At 42.9% G+C, this 26,173-nt stretch overlaps 1 protein-coding gene across 1 annotated transcript in view; it reads right to left on the reverse strand.

The window, feature by feature from the left end:
* Positions 1 to 2,368: 2,368 nt before the first annotated feature.
* LOC138473331 (salivary glue protein Sgs-3-like) overlaps positions 2,369 to 26,173 on the reverse strand; it is a 283,493-nt gene continuing 259,688 nt past the window's right edge. Inside the window, exon 16 of the mRNA XM_069611998.1 lies at positions 2,369 to 2,508. Within this exon, the coding sequence (XP_069468099.1) occupies positions 2,501 to 2,508 (8 nt within the window). The 3' untranslated portion in view covers positions 2,369 to 2,500. The remainder of the gene's footprint in view (positions 2,509 to 26,173) is intronic.

The following is a 26,173-nucleotide window of genomic DNA, read 5'->3' on the forward strand; positions in this document are numbered from 1 at the left end:
AAGAGAGGAGAAGAGTGTAATAGAGATTCAGAAACCATACAATAGGGAGAAAAGGAACCATCATAGACTTAAGCTGAAAAGGAAGAATAAGGACCTGGAAAGTACCGGTCTCTAGGAGCATTGCAAAACTTGATTCAGTGGATAACAAAAGACTATTTGCATATGGTCTACTGAAGGGAGTAATATAAGTGAGGAGAAAGTTCTGATAAAACACGAGCACCAGCAGAAGGGCGTCATTCTGCTGACCTTAGTTAGTTATAATAGTGGCAGGGCCAGATAGCTTAGATTTGGACAGAGGACAGATTTGATTTTGGAATTTCATCCTGACTGAAAAGCACATTAGTAAAATAGGTATGTAACATCCCATAGTTATAGGAGCAGATAGCAGATATTTATACATTTAAATAAACTTTACAGTAAGAACATGCCTTTACCACGTCCATGTCCTTCTTCTGATCCTCCACACTGACCTAATCTGTCTCTCGGGTGAATTTCAGCCCCAGACAGGTAGGCTGGGGCATCGATGAGTAATTCCAAGCAAGTACCAAGCAATCACTCAAAACAACTGCATACAGTCGCTGGACATGACCTGCACTCTGTCAATGATGCAAGTAATCAGCCTTGACTGATAGGTACGTGTCACACTCCATCTTGATGGAAGATAGGCGTATCCCTTCGAAGGCAAGGCCAATCACCCACACACATCTGCAATCATCCACTACTTGAAGCCACATCACACAGCACTTCTTACACTAGAATGCAGTTAAGTTACACCTCTGCCACTAGAATTCAGCTAAATCCCAAGATAAAAATACAGTCTAGATGGATACATAATCAGTCTCCTTGACTTGCATACTCTCCCGACAGCCTTCACAGCACCTATCCACAAGCCAGCCCTACATGGGTCGCTAGCAGGGACTTAGCCATCCTACGTATCTCCGTACTGGCTAAAATGCACACATGCATTCTGTGTTCCTCTGACCAATCTGTCATACCTTGAACACTGCTGATCCGCTGTACCGCATTCACCTACAGCGCTTTGAGGACGTACCAATGGGTAAAAAGGCTATACAAATGCCATATTACATTACAATGCAGGTAAGCACTGGTCAGCAAGTCCATCCACCCCTTTGCTTTCTTCATACAATGCTGACCCTACTCAGTCTCCAGCTTTCCCCCACACCTCTAACAATGCACCATGCCATCTTTATTGTGAAGCATTCTCCCATCGCCCACCTTTTTATTTACAGGCAAGAGTTTGTAGCTTTAAAACACAGGTGTACAGAAAGGAAATCACTCCAAAATACTAGTTGCATGCAAGTGATATAATCAAAACTTTATTTGTGAAAGGGAAACTTGCCCAGCATCATTGGAAACAATTAAAGGACAGTACTGGATATTATTACTCACATGTGTTGACCCAAAAGAGTAGACAAAGTGTTTTGCATATATTTCTAGCTGTGTTGCTCACAAGGACAAGAATTTACTCCAGGTTGTTAAATCGTCAAAAAAAAGCATAACATGATCTTAGAATTTTGTTCAGAATTTCCGTTCCTTCTAGTAGTGCTTTTGGTATTTTCTAATATGTACGTCTGTGAAATTTAAACATTTTGGAGGACTTTATGAAATGTCAGTGTCCAGGAAAAAAAAGAATTAGAAATATAGTAGATTCTTCAAATTATTTTATTACTTGCTAAGCCCTGGTGGAGCAGTGTAATCAGAAACTTGAGCGAGGCAGAAATTCAGAATTGCTTCTAAGCCTCTGGAGCAGCTGTGTATTCATCAATTACATGATGACATTAGCCAAGTGTGGATGTTAAAGGCGTAGAACCAGCATGTTCAATTTAAAGGCACTGCATTGCAGTATTTAGTAAAGATAAGTGCAGTTAAGCGTGTTGGCTAGGAAATCACACAGAAGTCATTGCACTGCGATTAGTCTTCTCTATCGAAGAAAGGAATTATGGCTAGGTTTCTTCCTGGCTGTTTCTTTCGATCATCTTTGCCACATATCATGAATAGTATCAAAATTCGCTTTAATGTGCTTAACAAAATTGAGACAGCAAAGAAAGTCCTGAGGGCTACTGGTGGCCCTGAGCTGTAGTTCTCTGAATATACACATAGGTGAGCAGTCCTCTAGCAGGGAGATCATATTGCCTTCATGTTGGTGCATCTAATAATCTTGGAGATTATGACCCTGCTGACCCCTGCTATATTTTCTACTGGCAGTGCCAATTTACCTATTGCTCAGCCCACTTCCGGGCCACTGATACTATCGGAAGACCCTTCACTACCCTTCAGTTTAGCTTTACATTGCTTGCACTGTAGATACAAGGTCAATCTATGGGAAATACACAATAACAAGTGTGGACCGGGCACAGAAAGGAAGCTCCCAATGATGGCACACTTGACTTCAAGCCGTCAGCACCGGTGCAGTCGTCATCATGAGGGAAAGGGCTGGACAGCTGTCACCAAGGAGGGCGCCAATGCAGAACAACAGCTTCTAGCGACCTGCTGAGGAATTGAAAATGTTAGAATCTCATCACACATCATGTGCACACATAGAATTTAGAGACTCCTGCAAACAAGTTTACATTTCAATTTGCAACCCTCCACAATTTTGATTTCCTCAGCTCCCTTATGAATGTTTCTAGGGATATGAATTCCCATGGATGGAGCAGCACACGGTTGCAAAAATCCAGCTAAAGGGGGGCACATTCCTACATTCCACAGTCTTGCATTTGTACCTCAGAAACCTGCAAGATGTTCTCCTGAAGAACAGGGCAGGCGGTCCCTCTGATCATGGTAGGGGACTACATGCACTAGGTTGAGTTCTTTTGATTAAATCACCAACATGTTGTTGGGGGAAGACCCTTCAACACCTCCTCCTCTGATAAGAATACATGTCATTCATTGGCCTCTTATCAGAGAAGAGTTTACATTTAGATCATTTCACAATTTATGATTGTGAATGGAGAAAACAATTAACCTTCCTCTACACTAAGCATTGTTCAGAAAGCGAGAAAGAGGCAGCCATCATGGGATGCTGGCCACTACCATAAAGTGCTTTAGCAAAAGATATAAATATGACTCCAGACAGTGAAAACACAGGTCTCCCTTTCAGGTTTTGGCTCATAGCCGAAAACGAATGCTGCGGGTGGGAAGAGGCCGGTATGGCATTTTCGGATGGATATACCTACACCGGCTCTTAAGCCATCTTCCACCCTTCTCCATACTCATGCCACGCGGGCCCTGGCGACCCACAAGTCAATAAGATATTCCATACAGTCTTTTAATGCTGTCCTCCAGAGTTCCAAAGTGCAAGCTTTTGAAGACCTGTGATCTTGACGTATGTCTGGCCAATGAGCTACAGAAGCTTTAGAAGTTGATCGACTTATCTGAGACATAGTACACCTGTATTGTTATCTCTTAATTGCATTGTCACATACAACTCCTGTTCTATCAGTGTTTAATGAAATTAAATGATATTTTTTAGTATATATTTTTATATCACAAATTTAGTTCGAGAGCAACGGAGCGATGTACAGCACTATGCAAGTGAGAATTCACCAAGTCATCATGGGCATAACGAGCTGACGGAGATAGACAGCATCACACAATGATTGGCTACTTAATCATATAGTTGAAAAGTAGCACTGACCCACTGGTGTTGAATTGAACTCATTGATGAATAAAATCAGTGACTTAAAATGGCTGATCTCACACTTTGAAATCAGTCACTAACGGGTGAAATTCATACATGCTCGCAAAGATCATATTCACTTTAGTGAACCTTGGATGGAACAATTAATACACAAAGAGGAATGCAATTAATAATCATGATCAGTTGGACAATATTGCAAATGTATTTATTTATTTTTAGATTTGTAATGCAAATTAATTCAAGTGGTGAGCTTGTTTCAGAGCTTCCTCGCTTAGATGCCAGGAAAGACAAACCATGGCTGCACTACCTCACCCAAAATATATCTCCCAGTGCATTCTTTCACTTTGGATAATGTGCAGGACTTTCACATGAATGCTACTGAATCCAGTTGTTATCTTAAGGCATTAGGAACATCTCATGAATTGTTATGAAGGAAGTTCCAGTAGTTTGAGTAATGATTGTTTAGTATGAATTGCTGTATATTTTATACGTGACGAAGAGGTCTGTGCACCGCGAAACGTGTCGTTTTCTGTTCTTTTTCCTTGCCATGCTGACTTAAAAAATAAAGGATTGTCAGTCTGGACGAACTTTGGAGTTTCTGTCTCTTTGTAGAGAGTCACCTTGTCTTTCTCTACTGTTCTTGGGAGTGCATCCCGGTAACTTTCTCCCGGTTCCATCACGGATCTGGGAATTGGTTCTTTTTGAAAATATATATATATATTGACGGCCCAACAAGAGAATACAGTTATTTCAGATATCGCTGATAGTGTCCTAACGGCAGATGAAGAATCTTCTTTGGCATTAGGCCTCTCTTGCTGCCCAGTGAGCAAATGTAATTCCATTAATACTCGTATTGAACTGTTTAAGCCTATACGCATGCTAAAATTAAGTATGATAATACCAAGGTCACCACCAATGTTCCCACTGTCAATATAAAGACACTTGTGTGGTTGATCCCCTAACAGTAGGTGATGTTACATCGTTAATATGTCTTGAAGCTTTGGAGAATGATGTTATGCTGAATGATAATTTAAGTGGTATTGAGATCTTTGAACAATTTCAGATTCCAACAGATCTTACTATTGATGTGGAGTTGCGTGCAACTTCTAATATTTCCACCAATGCTGACACATAGTGCCATTGATGGTTCTTTCTAATTTTTAGTGAACTTTCTCTTCTGGCATGCAATCGGAGCCTAAGCAGAATCTCAGCCATTCCCAATCCCAGGCTCTTAGAAGACTTCATCAGGCCTGCGGATAAGGTGGTGCGGGATTGTAGGTTGCCAAAGATCCCATTATCTTGATTAAGCATATAGACCACTTGGAGATGAGGCTTGCTATGAGCTACTTACTCCAGATGTGTAGCAACATGTGAAGAGTCTATATGATCATAAATTGGATTTGTGGTTGAGTGAAGGTCTCCTGAATGATGATGATGAGATTCTCTTTTTGCATTGTGATCATCCTGTTACTCCAATTCTTTATTTCCTTCCCAAGGTCCACAAGAGTCTTACAAACCCCCCAGGTCGCCCGATTGTTTCCTCAATGGGTTCCCTTTCAGAGGCGGCTTCTAAATATCTTGACAAGTTTTTACAGCCTTTTGTTTTTGACTTGAATTCTTTTGTAAGAAACACCTCCGATCTACTAAGAAGATTAGAGAGTTTTATTTGGGAACCTCATTACAGTCTGGTTTCCGTAGATGTGGTTTCTCTGTACAACAGCATACATCATCATGTTGGTTTGAATGCATGTGAGTTCTTCTTAAAGAAAAGGTCTGTCAGGTTTAAACAACAAAATGAGTTACTGATTGACCTTTTGAAATTTTGGGCATCATTCCGGGTTTGGAGCTAGCCATGGAGTAATTTGCTCCATGGTTGCCTCCGAAACCGTCCCAAATCCGACATGGTGAATGGAGTAATTACCGGTCCATTCCAGGGTTGGAGGGACCGGTAATTCCCCATTCACCTTTTGCCCTTCCCTATTCCCATTTCTGCCCCATAGGGGTCAATGGGAATGGGGAAGGATGTAATTACGGCACCGTAAATTACGGTACCGTAATTACCTCTGAGGTACCGTTGCGGGTCCCATACTTAACTCCTGCTAAAAGCAGGAGGTAAGGAAGGACCCGCAAGGGGAACTCGGAATATGGAGGTAAAGGATTACCGGCATCGGCACCCTTACCGGTAATCCCTTACCTCCAACCTCGTAATGACCCCCTTTGTCTTAATCATAACTACTTTCTCTTTGAGGGAGGGATGTATCGACAGAAAAGAGGTACAGCCATGGGCTCATGTGTGGCCCCCACCTATGCCAATCTTTATATGTGCTGGTGGGAGGAATGTGTGCCCTGATCCCCCAAATGTGATGCATTTTTGAATGATGTTGTACTTTGGCTGCAATATATGGATGATTTATATCTGATTAGCGGAGTTAGCCTTGTTAAATTGCAATTATTTGAACTTACAACTGACTGTAACCATTGACAGTAGCAAATTGGAATTGCTTAATGTGTGTTTTGAAGTATTGGATGGACAGCTGATAAGCTGTTTGCATGCAAACCCACAAATGTTAACAGCATTTTAAATGCTAAAAGCTTCCATCTGACCGGCTCTAATTAGAGGCATACCCTTCGGTGAGTTTATTAGAGCAAAATGGAACTGCTCTAGAGAGAATCATTTTATTCTGGAAGTTAAAACTATGAGTAACCGGTTTACATCTGGAGGTTACTCCAAGAAGGTGATCACCAATGCCTTTGATGAAGTCCAATATTTACAAAGTGGTGATTTTTTCGGGGATCCTAGTAATCGTAGGGCAACTGTTAAATAACCTGTACATTTATTACAACATACAATACTCAAGCTCCCAATGTTAAAGGATTTTGGCAAAACATCAGTCGGCACTTCAAGCCAATAAGGATATTGCTAATGTCATTGATTCTTGTCCGCAGCTTAGGTTTTCCATGGCATGAGAGGTATTTTGCAACCCATCATGGATAGCACATGGCAGGCACTATGAATTGGTTTCCCACACAAGGAATAACTGTTTGTTTAGTTGTGGCAAGTGCAAATTATGCAGATTGGCAATTAGTACTTTACATTTTGAGCATTCTAACAACATCAATTGGGAAGTGAAACATGAAATTACCTGCCTGACCAAATGTGTGGTGTATCTGATATGTGTCCTTGTAAACTGGTTCTATGATCTGGAGTTTAAAACTTCACATCTTGCAGCACTAACGTGCTATTAGAAATTGTGATGAAGCTAATTCTCTTGCAAGCATTGTTTGGAGTAACAGCCAGATAACCCTGATTGTTTATCATTTTTGGGCCTAGCTCATGCACCGGAGCATGCCCACATCATCAATCGTGAGCTTAAGCTACAGCAATGTGAATGCAAGTTGATCATATTGTTGGACACCTTACAGCCTCAAGGTCATAACGTTGATAATGAACTACACGTGTTTTTATAAATATGTGCCTCAATGTGATTTCTCTATTCTTTTCTCGCCTTGCATTCAGGATGATGAATTGGTAAAGTTCTATTTTAAGCTCATCAGGGCAGAGCATTGATTTATTCATTGTGTGTTATTTTGCTATCACGTTCAATGTTTTGTGTAATCTATATCAGCACTATGTACTTTTTTGTTTCCATTCTGCATAATGCCATCTCTGGTGTTTTAATGCACACTGGGGCTTTTTCTTTTATAATATACCTTTGACGTTGAAGTTTATGTAAACTGGAAACCTTGGAACATGTTTTGCCATCTATTCTCTCAATTGAGAGTTCAGTATTCATGCTTAATCCATATGATTTGGTATCTGGGTGCCAAAATGTATCGGTTTCTAGCTTTTATTCTGTGACACCTCAATATGTATGTATTGTGTACTTTAAATAGTTTTGAAGGGCTATTTTCTTCAGAATCTTCAGAATCTCAGGTATTTTTCTTTGGGAAACTTAATGCACAATTCACTTTACTTTCCCTGAATTGCGATTTCTGTTTTGATCAATGGATCATTCTATGCCTGCTACATTCAGTATTAACTATGTTGTTATAAGATCATGTATGGTGTATTCTGTTTTTGTGCTGATATGAACCTCTCATCAAGCACTGCATATTTCGTTTTGATAACATGACTGCCATGAATGTTGTATGGTTTATATTTGCCACAGGGCAATATGTTTATCTTTAAAAATAGTCTGTGCAACCATTGGTTTGTTGTTATGCGAGTACCGTGTTGCCTCTGCTGGCTTGCTCTCTCTTTATTGCTGAAGGCAATGGAAGTTTGAATCTGGTTCGTATTTAATCGAAGCTGACTTCAAGACCTTTCTTACAAGCATTATGCACTTTTTTAGCGTGATATATATAGTAATATTGGTTGGTGGGAACTACTGCACATTTGTTCTTTTATTCTCGAATACACATTTCGGATGGCTCGGCCGAGTACATGTAATTATGATTGCCCTTTTACAATGTTGATGTGATGGCACTCATATTTTGAGATATTTAGAGACCAGCATGGGGTTTGAGTCCTTTTACTATGTTGTGTGTATTTTGTACAATCACTTGATATGTTTGAAGTTTTCTCACTGTTTTTAACTGAGACGCTGATTCATTTTGTTATCATTATTTTGCCTGACGAATGACGAAGCCCCGGCTGGGGTGGAACGTGTGGCGTTCCTCACGCCTTTACCTGAGATGCTCTGTCATGTTAGAGCTTTAAAGATTTGATGTAATAAAATCTTTTTGTTGGAATTTTGCACCTTATTGGTGGTGTGCCTGAACTCTTTTCCATCTGTTGTGTGTGTGCTTATGTGCCACTGTACGACTAAATAACTTAATCTGGTTTACAGGTTAGATCCGTCAGTAGGGGATGTTGGATACGGAGGCTGTGCCTCATTACTCCGATTCATCTAGTTGAGAGTGTAGTCGCGGTTTGAAATGCTTCCTAATCTGTCTCCTTGTCACAGTAGAGATGGTTTCACAGGGTCGGCGCTGTGATGGGATTATATATATATATATATATATATATATATATATATATATATATATATATATATATATATTTTGTTTGTTTGTGTGTTTGTTTATTTGATATAGCGCAAAACCAAACCCGAAGGTAGAAGGGCACAGACATTACAAAAATACTTGAGAACTTGGTTACAGGGTGATACATAACTAAAAAACAGTTGAGATATATATTTACAAATGTAGGTAAGGTGAAAACATTAGGGCAAGATGGGGTAAGTACGCGGCAAGCGGGTGAGCATAGATGGCATAGTCAGGAGAGCAGGTTCTTCAGTCAGGTCATGTGTCGTTAGTACTAGCCAGGTGAGGGCCTGACGTCTGAAGCTTGGGTAGGGTTGGTCAGTTCTGAGATTGGCGGGGAGTCTGTTCCAGGTTTGGGCTGCTATGACCGGAAATTTTGAGCCGCCGGCAGTACTTTTTTTGTATCTGGGCACCATTAAGGTGTCTGCGCTGGCCCTTCTAGTGGGATGGTTAGACGATCTCTTGGTGATTCTTTCTGACAGGTAAGGAGGAGCTATGTTGTTGAGGCATTTGGATGTAAGGGAGAGGGTTTTTAGGGTAATCCTGCCCTTAATTTTTAACCAGTTGATGTTTCTTCTGGCGGTGGATACATGATTTCTGGATGGGATGCTTAAGGCTGCTCTTAAAGCGTTATTTTGAAGAGTTTGTAGTTTATCGAGGATGTATTTGTTTGATCCTGCATACAGAGCGTTGCAGTAGTCCAATCTGGATATGATTAGTGCATTAGCCAGTGTGATGCAGCTGGTCTCGGATAGGAAAGGTCTGCACGCTCGGATTAATTTACAGGTATACGCTGTGGAGGATGCTAGGGTATTGATTTGCTTCTTGAAAGTGAGTGCTGAGTCAAGATACACCCCTAGGGTTTTGACTGCAGGCATCACTTTAATGACACTGTTGTCGATGTTAAATGAGTTATAGTTGGGGTCAAGTTTTTTAATTGCTGTCTCTGTGCCAAGGATTAGCAGCTCCGTTTTGTCGTCATTCAGGCAGAGGCCATGGGATGCCATCCATGCCTGAATGAGGAGATATATCTTGTTTACCAAGGCCGAATCTTTGGCATAGTTGCCCGAAAGGGGGATGAGGATCTGAGTGTCATCAGCATAGTTTGTGTAGATAACGCCCAGTCTGTCCAACTTGTCGAATAAGGGCTTGGTAAAGATATTGTACATCGTAGGAGATACACAGGATCCTTGGGGAACGCCGCAGGAGACTTGTATGGGATCGGCGGCTGCTAGGGGGGAGAAGACTCTCATTGTATGGTTGGCAAGGAAGGATTGCACCCAGGCTATGGCATCACTTGAGAAATGGGTGGCTGAGCTGAGGTGATTGCATAAGACAGCATGATCTACCAAGTCAAAGGTCGCCGATAGGTCAAGGAGGAGTATCATAGCTGATTTTCCATTGTCCTTCGGCTCGTCAATTTTGGTCTTGAGGTCTATCAGGGCTGTTTTGGTGCCATGAAGGGGGCGGAAGCCCGATTGGTGTGAGCCTAATAGATGGTTGGTTTCCAGGTAATCCTGTATTTGCAAGTAGGCTACTCTGTCTATGATTTTTAATAGGAAGGGGACGGTGGTGCTACGTCTGTAGTTGGTTGGTATGGCAGGGTCAAGTGTTTGTTTTTTGAGCAAGGGGAGTACCCAGGATTGTTTGAGGTTGTTGGGTACTAGGTTTGACCGGAAGGAGGCATTGATGAGCTTGGAGATAAAGGGGGCAAGATCTCTGGCTGCATCCTTGATAATTTGGGGTGGACAGTTGTCTCCTGTACAGTTGGAGGGTTTTAGCGAGAGTATGATTTTTTCAGTCTCAGGTATAGTTATTTGTTTGAAGGTGAAAGGCCTGGGGGTACTTTTAGGTGGATTGAGAGGCGGCTGTGAAGCCCCGGTCACCAGGGGTGGGTCTGGTGGTGAGGGTAGAGAGGCTTTTTTATTTGCAATTTTAGTTTGGAGGGAGCTGACTTTACCTGCGAGGGCGTTTTGTATATTGGTACACCATGATTTATCTTTGGGGGTAATGTCGGTCTGAGGTATGGGTGATTCCATTTCGCGGAGGATAGAGAATAGTTCCTTGGTGTCAGATTTGGCTTTAGCTATTCTGTCATTATAGGTGTTCTTTTTGGTGCTAATGATTTCCTTTTTATACAGTTTGGAGTGATTGGTAAGCTTAGTTTTGTTCGCCTCGGTTGGTGAGTGGCGCCAGATTGATTGCAACTTTCTTTTCTGGCAAAACGAGTCAGGAAAGGTATTCATCTTTGTCACAGGCTGCCCCAGCATACCAACACCGCCCGGATGACCTCAAGCCGGCCTGCCAGGCCCAACCCTACCCACGAGGCTGACCAGTGACGTCCTCCCACCCGGACCAACCAAGCTGCAGCAACACCTATAGTTAGTCGACGCCACCCAATCCCAATTGACTTGTGCCCCCTATAGTGTGTAGGTTCTGATGATGTTTTTTGTACTAGAAATACGCCTGTCTTTGCTATTGTCAGACAGAGCGCTCTCGGAGGTTGCAGAGTTCTTTGCATGCCATATTCTTTTGATAAACTCCCACTTACGCTCACCCGCACTCTGTCTTGGCCTTATTCCCATTACGGGAGTGTCCATTATTGTCTCCCATTGCGGGGAGGATCGTGCTAACTTGGGGGCGCTTCCTTTCAGTTCTCAATTCTTTCAGATGAGGTGTGAACCAGTTGTTCAGATGAGAGAGTTGTCTGCTTTTTCGGGTTTTGAGCGGGGCAATGGTATCCAGTGCTTTGGATACTGTGTTATTGTAGACTTCCACGAGTAAGGTGGGGTCAGAGTTGTTGTCTAGGTTGTTAAGGGTGGGGAGAAGGTGAGGTAGAAGAAGTTCTGCCGTGATATCTTTTTTGCACCTAGTGGGGAGTGGCGGGGCCATGAGTATAGGTTTGGGATGGGTAAGATCAAGTGTGGTAGAGAATGTGATTAGGTGGTGATCTGTCCAAGATTGCGGTGTTATGGTGGTGATGCTGATGTTGCAATTCAGATCAGCAATCCAATCTAAAGTCCTTCCCTTAGAGTGTGTGGGGGCATCGACTTTTTGTGTCAAGCCGTGATCTTTTAATAGAGAGGTTATGGCAAGGGCGTGTTTCGCGGTGCAGTCATTGAAGCCGAGGTTAAAGTCTAGCAATAGGAGGGTTTGTGCTTGGTCTTTGGTGTTGTTGGACAGGATGCCGGTTAGGTCATCCTCGAAGGATGCTAGTGGTCCAGGTGGTCTGTAGATCGCGTGGATAGTAAGGGTCCAGTTGCATGATAGTTGGTGTTTCGCCATCAGGAGTTCACAAGACTGATATGGCAAGGAGGTGGTTAGCCTAATTGGTAGGTTGGATTTGTGGATAATGGCAAGGCCAGCTCCTCTGGAGGTGGGTCTGTCGGCTCTTAGTATTTGGTAGTTCTCTGGTACTGCTAGAATGATCGCAGGGCCTGCAGCCTCGTGGAGCCAGGTTTCTGTCACGACCAGTATGTCCAGGTTCTCGTTACTTAAGGTGTCTGAGATCTCTGTGGCATGAGCTACCATAGACCTAGCATTAATGAGGGACCCCATTAGTGATAAACTGCTGGTAGGTGAGGTAGTATTGAGTTTGACATTTTTAGTTGGGGTTCTTCTTTGTAGGGTTGTCTGGTTGGTTGTTGGGATGGCGGGAGGCAGGTGGTGGGTGGTGTTGGGGTATTGTGTGCGTTTATTGGATGAGTCAAAGTAGCCTCTGAAGGTTCTATAGGATGAGGGTTTGTGGAGGTGGGATAGTCTTGCCCTCAGTCTCATATTTCTATCCTCTGGGGTGCATAAGGCAGTGGAGGCGAGAGCCATGGTGAGGATGAGGCTTGTTACAAGGTGTGAGGGTTGAGTGGTCATAGTTTCCAGCATGGTCATGTGGCCATGGATTTGGCCTGGATCTATCTTGGTGGCACAGTGGCTAAAATCAACAGTCTGCACAGGGACTAAGATCAGAGGTCTGAGGCTGGGATTCACAAGCATCTAGAATCGAAATGCAGTAGGTATAAGGCACAGTGGCTAGAATCAAGAGTCTGCACAGTGACTAAGACCATCTAAATTCAAATGAGGCAAGAGGGCTAAAAAGCATGGAGCACCTTCTAAATGCAAGATGTAAAAAAAAAATGCATGGAACACCAGCTGAATTTCAAATATAACATGAGGGTAAAATGCATGGAGCACCATCTAAGTACAGGCTATGGTGAGATGGCTGAGTTGTATACACGATATGTGCTATAAGTAGAACAGTGTAGAGTAGGCTGATAGGGTAGGCCTAGGCATGGGCTGGCGGTTGCTGGTAAGAAGACAATACAGCTGGAGAAAGTGCATAGCATTGGGCCGGCATAGGCTAGTGGGGGTAGAAGGCATTAACAGCAGTCCATGTAGCGCTCAGGAGCAGGGAATAATGCAGATGGTGGCCGGGTGCTCACCATACGGTTAGGCAAAGTATGCAGTGCTAGTGATTGCCATGCTTGCAACACTGTACCTTAGGGTGACATCCTGGAGCAGGTAGCACTTAATCACAGGGAGGCAGCGTTTGAAGCCGGAGGCAGGGACCGGCACGTTGCTGTGGAATGGTGTCTCGAGGCTGTTAGATCACGTCGATCGTGGTCTTTGGAAGTAGTGCTCCAGCACTCTCCCTAGTGATGTAGGCGCAGGCCGCGGCGGTGCCAGTCTCGGTGCAGGTCCTTATTGTTCAGGAGATTGGCTTCCAGGTAGACAAGCAGGTTTTTCCAAAGCGCTGCGATGCCGCCGCGACACGCCAAAGACAGGCAGAGACAGGCCCTTTTCTGCGGCCCATATATATCACCAAGAAAGCTATGGTAGGTTTAAAAAGATTTGAAAAAACCCTTTCACCAGAAATGTGAAAGTAGAATAGTTCACTTGAGCCAAGTACCTCATTTCACAACACCACCTAGCAGCCATTGCTGGAAGTTCACCTGTAGTTCTGAGCCACATCAGCAAGGCATGGTGGTTATGCAGATTAGCGCAAATGCAAATCTTTTTCTCCAGGAAATTGTCTTTAGATACATACATAACTTAATCAACCCAACACAGACATTTTGCAAATCTGTAAGGACAACTACATACCTAGTTTCATCCTTATTAGGGGTCATCAGTGCAGTATAGTCCTTGCAGCTTGTTATTGGGGCATGTTCTCAAGACACCAAGAAAGTTATGGTGGGTTTAAAAAGACTTGGAAAACACCCTTTCACGCTGCATGTCCCTCTGGACCAAAGCTGAAGGTGTTATCACTAATCATCATCTCTTCCTTATCAGGAAGCTTGCATCATTCCTTCACTGAGACCTCTTTATATGCATCAATTTGGATCTTAGACTCTTGCGGATTGCCCCATCGATCAATGGCTCGTGCCTCAGCACATCCTCTGCCTGTTGGGTATGACAACAGCACACATCACACCCATAGATGAGTAAAGGGTGTGTACCCTTCCTCGTAGTTCAGTTTAGGATTACTTTCTTTTGACTACTGCATAGGAATTATTGTCCCAAATGAGAGACGCTCTTATGCCAGTTCACTTCATGATCTTGTCTTCCATGTTTTGTATCCCTTGCATGTGTTGCCCATGGTTATGATATGATATGGCATTTATAACGCACCTATACACAAGTGTTTCAAGGCGCGTTATACACAAGTGTTTTAAGTCTGCATGGCTTGACTTGCCCAGGCCTGTTTTCATTTTTCCATCATATTATGTTTTTGGCCCTAAAAACAGGTCTATCTCTTCACCCAATGCCTACCATTCACTTGAAAATGAGCACGCCATCTTGTTTCACACTTCCTTTCAAATGGGAGGTGCATATTGTGGACCTCTGGTCATCTCACATGATTCTGCACTTTAATTCGCAGGTACTGCCTTACAAGGTCGTGTTACCTCAGACCTGTGAATATGGGTAAACCCTAGACGATACATTCCTGGAGGTTCCAGAATGTTGGTCCTGACAGCAGCAGGTTAAACCTGTAGCTCCTGGTCCTCTACCTGAAGATATTTCAAATTCAGTTATGAACTCCAAAAAGAAGATTCAAGAACCTACCAATCCCATTCCTAAAAAACAAAAACAACTTTTGGATATGGAAGATGAGGAGGAGGATCCAAGCCATAAGGCCATCTATAAGCTTCTTAGACAAGTTGCCCAGGATATGATTGAAGTTAAGGTGACTATGGCAGAATTAAATACCAAAGTGTCACATCTGGATGTTAGAGTCTCTAACTTGGAAAACACCTCCTTGGACATGGGCACAGAAAAGGCTGGTAGGTACAGAGCTTACAACAATCTGAAGACTGACATCTGTGAAGAGAAGGAAAAGCACTTGGAAATGTATTTAAAACTAAGAGATAACATAAGGATCATTGGTGTTGATGAATGCTCAAACCCAGCGGATGAAAATGTATCATTTCTGTTTTTGCAGATTTTGGAAGATTGTTATGAAGTTGATTCAATTGCTGAAGCAGACCTGGATGATATCTACAGAGTTGGCAGATCTTTGGGATCTAGACATAGACACATCCTTGTGTCATTTGTTCTCTCTAAGAAGAAGGGGTTTGTGAAAACAACTGCAAGAGCAAAAGGTCCTGTCTCCTTCAGGGGAAAATCTGTTTTTATATACCCAGACTTTCCTAAAGAACACCTTGAAATCAGGAAGCCTTTTAAGGGTGTTAAAGATCTGGCAAGAGAGCTGAAGATCAAGGTTTTCCTTAATAAACTACATTGTGACACTATCTTTACCAACTGGAGATAAATCCACTAATGATCCTAAGGAGGCAATAGTTTGGCTGGAGAAATTTTGTGTGAGTGGGCCTGGAGAATCTGCTGATATGGATTAGTCATTTTGTGCAACTTCATTTATTTTATTAAGCTTTTTCCATTGGAAAATGGCATCGATTGATCAATACAGTTTAACGTTTTTTATTTAAAGGATTACCTCCAGATATGACGCGTCTTTCGATTCCTGTGCTTTGTTTGTTTGCTTATGGATTCTTGAGAAAAGGACCTGTGCACTACGTGTCCTAGTCAGCTGACTGTCGGACATTTTCGTGTGCGTGCATCAACGTAAGACGTGGATCGAGGCCTGCTGTGTAATTGGATGCGCTGGGAAAGGCTGCCAATGAGCCATAGCCCGCCAGGAAGTCGCTGGGCAGGATATGGAAGGGCCAAGCAGTCGGCAATCAGAGGGAGAGGAGCGAGAGGAAAGCAGGAGAGCCAGGGAGGAAAAAGGTGCTGCCGAGCGGATGGTAAGAAAGTATCCATGAGAGAGGAGAACGAGGGAGAAATGCACGCGAGAGAGCGAGCACAGGAAAGACATATCTTATTGTCGAAACACGGATCTTGATGGGTGTCCTTTGCATATACGATTGTTGCACGGTGACATTTACACCTTTTTGATATCTGGGCAATGTGTACATCGTGACCTAATGACCTAGTCACCTGTCCATTTGGACGTTTTTTGTGTACGCGCATTGTCGTGTGCATTGGATTGGGGCCTGTCTAGTTCTAGTGACCGGATTTAATGGGAAAGACTACCATCAGTGTATACTCATCTAATTTTGAAGGATGGAAGCGCGGATCTTGATGGGTGACAATTTCAATGCGCACAGATGTTGATACATTGACTGGAGAAATTATAATTGTGATACTTCTATAGGTTATGGGCATATTACAAATGTCATCCATATTTACGGCTTGTACTGTTTAGTGCTCATAATTATTCCAGATACTCATTTCTTTATTCTGAGTGGGATATTCATTGGAATTAGACTATTTAGCCTAATTTATGTCAGTTATGATTAGATATGTTATAATTGTTAGAATATTCTTTGGATTGTCACTCAACATTATATTTGGGTTGTCATTATTTTGCTTATTTAATTTGGTATGGCTACTTGAATACTTTGATGTCTGAAGGTTGTTACATTGTTTGGTGGGAGTTCTTCTTTATTTGGGGGAGGTGCTGGGGGTGTTTAGTTTCCATGGTCTGTAGTGTTGGCTTTCATCGTTCTGTATATTGGGGGGGGGGGGTGTTTTTTTGTTGTTGATACGGTTGTTTATTTTACTACTTATTCCAACAACTAGCGTACACTGGCATCTTCTTAGTGAGATGCTTGCTTCCGTGAAGTCTGATTTGAAAGTTATGACTTGGAATGTGAATGGTCTGAACAACTTGATAAAGAGACAGAAAATATTTCACTATATGGAAGATAAGCAATGTGATATTTACTTTTTGCAGGAAACACATTTATTGAAAGATGACATCAAGGAATTACAGAGACAATGGGTTGGTGGTGCGTATGGATCTAGTTTTTCATGTGGTTCTAGGGGAGTGGCAATATTGTTTCGTAAAAATGCCCCTATTAAGATCTTACAGGAAAAAACTGATAAAGAGAGTAGGTTTATTGTTCTACGAACAGATGCAAGGCTTGAAGGTGACTTTGTGTAATATTTATGCACCGTCCATAGATGATGGTAATTTTTTTAGGAAAGTCTCGCAATTAATTCCAGACTTTGGGTCGACGAATGTGATTTTGGGTGGAGATTTCAATCTGGTGTTGGATTCTACATTGGTTCGAAGCAGTGGTGGTGTAGAAAGCAGAAAGGATGCTCATTTTCATTCTTTTCAGTCTCTACTAAATGAAAAGGATTTGAAGGATTGTTGGCGTTTGATGAATCTGAGTTTGAGGGAGTTCAGTTTTTATTCCAATTCTCATGGTACCTATTCGCGAATTGATATGTTTCTGACTAGTGGTAAAATCACTGAAAATTTCGGTTCAGGTGAGATTGGGAATATGGTGGTGTCTGATCATTCCCCGGTTTCTTCGGCAGTTAAACTTGATTTTAACCTTCATAAGTCCTTCACTTGGAGGATGAATACCTCCATTTTACAGGATGAAGAGTTACTTGATAAAATGAGAACTGAGGCGGACCATTTTGTGATAGAAAATCGTACTGATGATTTGAATATTAAAGTGATATGGGAGGCTTTTAAATGCACAATGAGGGGCCTTGTGTTAGGTTTCTCGCGTAATTGGAGGAAAAAGATGGAAAAAGTTAGAGCAGATTTAGAGATTCGGATTAAGGAGGTGACTAATGTTTTAACAGTTGATGCAACAAATCCAGTTAAGAAAAAAGAATTGTCTATTTTGAAGAGAGAGTTAAATAGACTTATTGATGAAAGAGCGGAGAAACAATTGTTCCATCTAAGATGCTAATATTTTGTCAGCAAAATTGTGAAGGGCTATTACTTCTGTATGTGGTCCTGGGGGTCATGCAACATTTAATCCTGTCGAAATAAATGAGGTTTTCAGGAAGTTCTATGAGAATCTCTACCAGAATGAGCAAGATGTTTCTGCTCGGGGAGATTCTTTTCTTGACTCCATGGATGTCCCACAGGTTCCAGATGAGGATAAACATTTCTTGAGAATGAAATAACGTTGGATGAAATTAAAATGGTGGTTGGTCGACTGAACACTGGTAGGACCCTGGGTCCAGATGGATTACCGTTGGAATTTTACAAGATCTTACCTGATTCGGCTTTGGGTTTGTTGAAAGACATGTACATTTCATCGAAGTCCAAGAGACTTTTACCGACCACCACTTTACATGCAACAATTTCAGTTTTTTTGAAGAAGGGTAAAGATAGGAATATACCATTGAGTTATCGTCCAATCAGTTTGATCAATACTGATAATAAAATACTTACAAAGATGTTGGATGGATAAATTGATAATCTGGTTCATCTTGATCAATCGGGTTTCATTAAGAACAGGAAGACCTCGAGTAATATTCGGAAATTGTTATTAACAATGTCTGTTGCACAGTCTTCGGCTGAAGACATTGCTGCCTTTTCGCTTAATGCGGAGAAGGCGTTTGATAGGATAAATTGGTCCTACTTATTTTTAGTTTTGAAGAAGATGAACTTTGGAGATGATTTTATTTCATGGGTGAACCTTTTATTCTCTTCTCCTACTGCAGACGTCAGAACAAATGATTTGAGATCAAAACGATTTGCATTGTGGAGAGGCACTAGACAAGGTTTTCCCCTGTCACCTCTACTTTTTGTATTGGCGATTGAACCTTTGGCAATTGCTTTACGACAAAATCAAAGCTTGTATGGAGTAGGATTTCAGGGGGTGATTCAAAAAACCTGGTTTTATGCAGATGATCTTTTGTTGATACTAAAGGAACTAGATGTTTCATTACCGGCTCTGATGGAGAATCTGGGGGCATTGTCTAAGGTTTCGGGTTACAAAATCAACTGGTCGAAATCAGAAGTTATGCCCTTAACATTTACCTGTGATAAGGCATTTATTGAATCGTTGGGATTTCAATGGTGTGTGAGGAAAATTAAATATCTTGGTGTGTGGCTCACTCCAAGAGTTGAGGACTTAGTGGGAGAGAACATGAGTAACATGTTTAAAGATCTTAAGGAGTGTTTGGAAAGATGGTCCCTTCTTAATTTGTCATTGTGGGGTAAGGCCAATGCTTTGAAAATGACCACTGCACCGAGTGTTAATTACATACTTAGCATGCTCCCGTTGGAAATAAGGACTTCCTATTGGAAGGAACTGGATTATTTGATACAATCATTCATATGGGAACGGAAACCAGCAAGGTTACAGCTTTGGAAACTACAACTTCCTGCGGATAAAGGGGGTTAGGCATACCAAACATTCAGGCTTATCATACAGCATTCTCATGCCAATTTATTGTACCGTTTCTCGAAATTCACCCAGATGATTGGGTTATTGCAGAGATTGGTCTTGCTGGACCTCTAATGCCGAGGGCAATTCTAACCATGAGTAATGCTAGATATATAAGAAATCCAGTTACTGAATATCTGAGGAAATGCTGGGTTGATTTGAGTACCTTTTTAGGCTCAGATGCCTTGAGATCGCCCAGTGCTTCCATTTGGATGAATGCAGCAATTAAGGAGAAGGGAAAAAAGCTTTTTTGGGTGGATTGGTTTACTGGTGGGGTGTGTTGGATTAGTGATTTGTGGCAGAATGGGAGATGGATTTCTGGGACGGAAGTGCAACAGAGTGGAATATTATTGATTTCATGGATCACGACAATAGACATTTAAAGAAGTGTATTGGAGTGGTGAAATGAGAGGTTGTGGTGGATTTGAGTCTCTTAACTGCTAAGAGAGGTCTGGGTGAAGGTGGGTTGGGGAGTAGAGTTTACAGAGATATTGTTTCAAAGTACAAGGATAATGTGAAATTACGAGAAGAATAGAGTCAGAGGATCGGGTCTGACATCTCGTTGGGACAATGGATGGATATTTGTGGGAACGTAAAACATTGTTCATTGAATTTATGTGAAAGATCTAGACCAAGTAAGATCCTTAATAGAGTATATTGGACACCATAGAGGATGATAGAACGGGGGATGACTGAAACAGATTAATGCTGGAAATGTTTGAATGATGTTGGTTCTTTGGAACATATGTTATGGCATTACTCTCGGATTCGAGGGTTTTGGACTGATGTTTGCAATATGTGCATACATGTTTTGGACACAATGATTGATCTGGAATTCAAAACGATGATTTTGGGTTCTGATGATTTGTTGGATGGTCTTACAGTTTCAAAAAAGAAATTATTGTTTAAAAGTGCCTCGATTGGCAAAATGTTCATATTGCGCAAATGGAAATCACATTCTGTACCGCTTTCTTCAGTTTTAGAAATGCATTCCCTTGCAACTTTGGAGATTTGCATTTTCAGGAAGCAAAGAAAAATATGTACCTTTTTGATAAAATTTGGGGAATATTTCTTGAGGTTTACTAGTTGTTTAATTTGTTTTTATGTGCTGTTCATATGTTCTGTAATTTTGCAAAATACTCTGATTCAATTTGCTTTTCAGATGGTTATGATGTTGTTTGTTCTATTGTATTTCTGTATAAATAAATAAAGCAAAAAAAAATAGAGGATACATTCCTGGAGTGCGTAGGACCTCAAAACCCTGGTCAACTCAAAAAGGTCTTTATGCGTTCGGCTAAGAAAAGGTGCTGGACTGAACCCTCAACTGGACACTTCCCCACCATACATCAAGAAATAATGTATTCTTAAAAGGAAATATAACTGGAATATCAAGCAGCTATAATTCAAAACCCAAAGAGAAAAGGAAAAGGAACCTACACTCTATATTTTGTGTTTAAATCCCAATTCTCGCCACTTCCATGGCTTGTTAGTGCTGCCGGTTGCCCTGGAGGGAGGGGCTGTTTCGCCAGGGGTGGGTGGTCTTCATGATTTCACAACAGATGTGCAGTTGTGCAACATCTCAACACTGTCAAGTACGATGCCAGTAGGACTTTGGCTGCCACGTTTTGTCTAGCTTTGAAGTCTTGCAGGACACCTTGTTAATAGAGTTGTTGTAGGTGTGTTGAAACAATGTGCAAGAGGAAGGGGTGCAAAGAACCTCCTATTCTCTCCCTCGGCCCTGAACATCTCGGGAGGATAGTTCAGGGGCAATGCGTCGCCTTGGAAGCAAGATGACGCGAAGTAACACAGGTGCGATCCCCGGGACCACGCTTAGAAACCCCTGGGTATTGAGCGTGTTATAAATAACCAATTATAATTATTATAGTGGTGTGGAAGGCTGGATCCCGGGTGGACTCATCAATCCAGTCCACTTTTTTTTTTACCCTTTCAGATCCTAGCCCAGAGGCGAGGAGAGGCAGACACACCTGTGAGCACACTGCAAGCTGCATGCTGGGAGGCAGAGGGCAATGAGGAACCAATAGGTGTTGCATTAATAAGGCAACTTTCTGCAACTCACGCGTCCCCGGACACCTGTGTTTCGTTCCTTGACAAATGTAATGTTTAAGACCAGACAGCAACCACCACCTGCTATCTTTGAACCTAAACATGACTTCGCAATCACCGTGAATTAAGTCAGTGGGTACCACGGTGGGGTGTCCATCGAATACCCGCTCTAAATGAATATGGCATCAGAGTAGCCCCGAGAGGTTTGCTGTGTGAGTGCCTGTCTGCAGAGGGTGATTTGCGTAACGATGTTGAGGCATGTGATTCTTTCAGTAATGCAGCTGACGCTTCTCTTATTGAAATACAATGAATTCATCCATTCACTCCAAATGTTCTTGGTTTCTGGAGATCTGTTATGAGTTATTAAGAATAGCGTGTTCTCATATTCTACGGAAATAAATGTCAGTGATCTTTATATGACAGAGGTCAAGGGCCAGGAACAAGGCTGCACAACATGTGTGGAATCAAATTGCTTCTTGTTACTCTCAGAAAGATGCAGGACACTTTTGGCATCTCTCCAGCAACGACTCCTCTAATAATCCAGTTGATGCTGCATTGGGCAATAACACGATGGAAATGTGATTTCTTTGGTGAGTTGGGGAACCTGTAAGCTTCAGCATCAGACAGGGTTCTGGGGGCGCTCTATAAACACGCCCTTGATCTCTGAGCCCCCTTGCTAAAAAACGTTTTTTGGCATGCCTTGATAGGAAGTCAAATTGCAACCAGATGGCCCGATCATCCCCTTTTTTCTAAAACTGGACCGATCATCTTTGATATGTTATAGACCTAGATATTTGCGTGATGTCTCCCTAAAGCTTTTGGGATTTATTCATGAAAAACCTCTTGGTTGGGTGAACACTAAAACATTTTGTCAAACACACAGATGGAGCTCTGGCCACTTGTTAGCAGAGTAGAGCAACGCCTACATATTTCATCATGACTCGACAGGTACCATGAGGCCAAGCAGACTGTCCCCTGCTTGGCCTCGTGGACATGTGGATGAAATCTACCAGGTGGAGGTGGTCTTATGGCCTTGTAATGGACGGCTAGATTGATCTGGGTGTACACGACCAACTCTTAAGTCTGCTAATGCAGGCACACACTGCAGCTACTACCCATGTAATATGTGTGCGTCATTTCAACACACAGACTGTTTCTGAATTGACAGGAGGGTTTGACAGGGCTCTGTGGTGGTGCCCTTACTGTTTAAACTCTACTTACATGGTCTTGACCATTATCTGATGTTTCTAGGGTGGCGCGTTGACATAGTCCATGTTTGGTTTATGCAGAAAACATTGTTCTCCTGGTCAGAATGTCAAATATCCTACAGCTAGTAACTGGCTACACAATCATAATGAATTGGCACCACATTCCTGCAAATATTGCTAAATCACAGATGAGGTGTACCACAAACGTACAACACCAGCACAGAAATTTCACAACGGCAAAATTTCCCTGACCAGAGTCAATAGTTTCATGAAACTTGCTTCAAATAATATGTGTAAATCACAAAGTCATCATGTAGGTGAATTGATAGCCCAACCTAATGTAGGGATATTGAGATGTTCAGCTAATTTGGCGGTGATGCGATTGTGCGAGCTCGAGAAGTGTACAAGGACAGCGGTGTGTGGGATGTGACAATGTTGGCCTCCATTTAGAAGCTGGAATGGAGATTTGGAAGAACCCCCTTTGGCGTAACAGGCTCAACGGCCAATGAACTCCTCTAGTAGGAGACCGTGCTGGGTCCACTGGGTGAAGCTAATCTTTGGCTCCCCTGCTATACGGACGAACGAAAAGTCTGTGCTCACGAGATTAATTCTAGAGAATGCTTTAGCTCCATAGAAGATTTATAAAAAGTGCTGTTGGATAGAGTAGGTTAAGATCGTTTATTGGGTCGACCAGATCACTTTCCATAATTAGACTCTCTCAGATAAACTTTCCAAGAATTGAGCATTCCCTGAAGGCAACTCAATGTTTCCCTTATAAAACATCTGTATCAAACGTTTGAGCATTTCTACCCATCATGCACTTGTCAGGCAGTGAAGAAAATTGACCTGTCAGGTGTTTTTATCTGTCAGATAAGGAAACGAAATTACCTGTTTCATTTTGATCACCTTCCGTTCTCACTCTAGCGCACCAATCAGAAGTCTGCTATTTTCGTAGATGTCATTGGGGGTCATTACGACCCAGGCGCTAATTGCGCCAACTTTACCACCATGGTGTAAACTATGTTTACACCATGGTGGATGGCGGATTTACCGCCCCATTCCAAGGTGAGTGGGGCAGTAAATCCCCATTTCCCATTTTCCCTTCCCCATTCCCATTTTTGCCCCATAGGGCATAATGGGAGTGGGGAAGGCGCTAATTACGCCACCGTAAATTACGGTGGCGTAATTAGCATCATGGCAGGTTAGCGCCATGGATTTTAACGGCTGCTAAGAGCAGCCGTTAAAATCAGAATAGGCGTTAAGGGTTAATGACGGCGTTAACCCTTAACGCCTGGGTCGTAATGAGGCCCATTGTATTTCCGAATCCTAGATGCATGCCTTATTGTTCCGCTCTAGGAAGTATGTCAATCCTCTCTATCATTTCAAAATGTAGCCAATGTAGAGTAGTTTAGGTGTATATCATGCCAGTAGATGATAACGATTCCTGTTGCTCCTTGGCACGATGTTTACAAGCAGCAATGGGATAAAAGAACCCAAATTTACTTCGATGGATCCAACATGAAGGAGTATTGTACAGGTTTGATTTGACCTGATTATTTTATTTGTTTATGTGAGGTCTTTTTTTATATATATATAATGACATTATTATGTTTGAATTGTTTATGAATTATAATCAAAATATACATATTGAATGGCTGAATAACTAATAGTGGAGTGACGGAGAGTGACAGTCCTGCTCCTTCTACTCAGTTTGTCTCCTGCTACTCTACTCCCTGCTGCCCTTGCTGGAGTCTGTCTTCCAGCTCTGTATTGGCTGGTGGACCCACAGTACTAATACCGCCTGCAACTACGGAGCGGCCACGGAGTGACGGAGAGTGACAGTCCTGCAGTCCTGGCAGGCAGGGCTGGCCGGGCTGCATGAGTCACAATGGACGCTTCTTCCACTGTTCAGACCCCGGACGAGGAGGAAGGGTGTCGGCTGCGAAGTGCCCGCTTAAAGCCAACAACGGAGAAAAAACGGCCTGACACAACTATACTATCAAAGAAAGGCGTAAATCTCGCACCAAAGTCCTCTCCTAAAGGTAACATCATGCCCCCACAAACTGCTAATGACATTAACTGCTCACCACCACTAACCTGTGGAGTTTTGCCGAGAGAGTCTCGGGAGGGCCTGGCGGAGGTGCAAGCTGGCGCTTTAGACTGCGCCTCCCATGCCGCACCCGATCGGGGTCTTCCGCCCTCTAGCTCTCCGACATCGATCCCCGGAGGGGGGCTGCCATCTGAAGCGTTGGTGGAGGCCCAGACGGGAGGGGCTTCTAGTGGACCCGCTGGCTCATTGAGCGGGCTCGTGGAGGAGCCGGTGGCCCCAATGGGAGAGCGGCCCAGGGGCCTGGTGGGGGCTCCTTCGGTCTCCTGTGGCCTGAGGGAGAGGTGGGAGCCTTTTGGGGCACGGTCCCAGACGAGTGTTGTAGAAGATACCGGGCCGGATGGAGTGCGGCTCGCCCAGCCAGCGGCGACTCGCTCGGGGGAGAACGAGGCCCCGCCCCCGAGCAAAACATTAACTGTTGAGGCACTGATCCAGATAGCACCTGAGCCACAAGACATACAGCAGAGTCTGCACTCTGCCCAAGGCTTGCTTAACTTGGAGAATAACTTAGAAGATTCGCCCTCATACATAGAAAACATTACATTGAATTCCAAAAAAAGACAAAGAAATGCAGACTTAATAAAGCCTGATGCCCCCATCAACAACAGCATGCTTAAACTTTGCAAAGGGGCAATAAAGGAAAGCAAGCCCTGCAACCAGAGCCACACATTAAGAATTCAAACAGTGTCTGGAAACAAAAAAACAAAACTACAAGGGGGAAATGGGAGTAACCTAAGGAACGTCTTCAACCTCAGACCCCAGGTGAAAAATAGAAATAGAGAGGAACTAACGGATATAGAAATCTTGGAGGCTTTGAATGACTGCTTACCAGTGTCCAAGCAGCGTCTATTAGAGGGGCTCCCCTTAAACTCGGCTGAGCTCATCTCAAATGTTGTAGGGCCTACACTGAAGGTTACGGAAAAAAATATTCAAAGCTCTAATATACTGGAACCCTCAAGAGACAGCACTGGTCCTACCACAGGAATGACAGGTCCAATAGAGCTGCATTCACCTCAAGTAGAGCCGAGAGTGTTGGAAGAACTGCAACTGAGTACAAGTCCCATTCTAAAAGGACCTAACGATCATAAACACGCCAGCACAAACAGGGACCATTGGCAGTCCTCAAGATGACACTCTGCCTGAACGCGCGCCAAGGCAAGATAAGCCTACTCATTCCCAGTCTTCGGGAGGCCAGGGCATACCAGCAGAAGCCCAACCGGAAAGGTCAGCCATACCAACTGACCAGGGTGAGACAGGGCAAGCTACTACCAGCGTGCCGTCACAGAACACCAGACCTAGTAGAAGCGACAACCCACTGCTTAGAAATACAATCTCCCAGAGTGACCATAACCAACCAGCCCTCTGG

Source organism: Ambystoma mexicanum, chromosome 8, assembly GCF_040938575.1.
Source record: "Ambystoma mexicanum isolate Mex_15411 chromosome 8, UKY_AmexF1_1, whole genome shotgun sequence".
In the NCBI taxonomy this organism is placed as follows: domain Eukaryota; kingdom Metazoa; phylum Chordata; class Amphibia; order Caudata; family Ambystomatidae; genus Ambystoma; species Ambystoma mexicanum.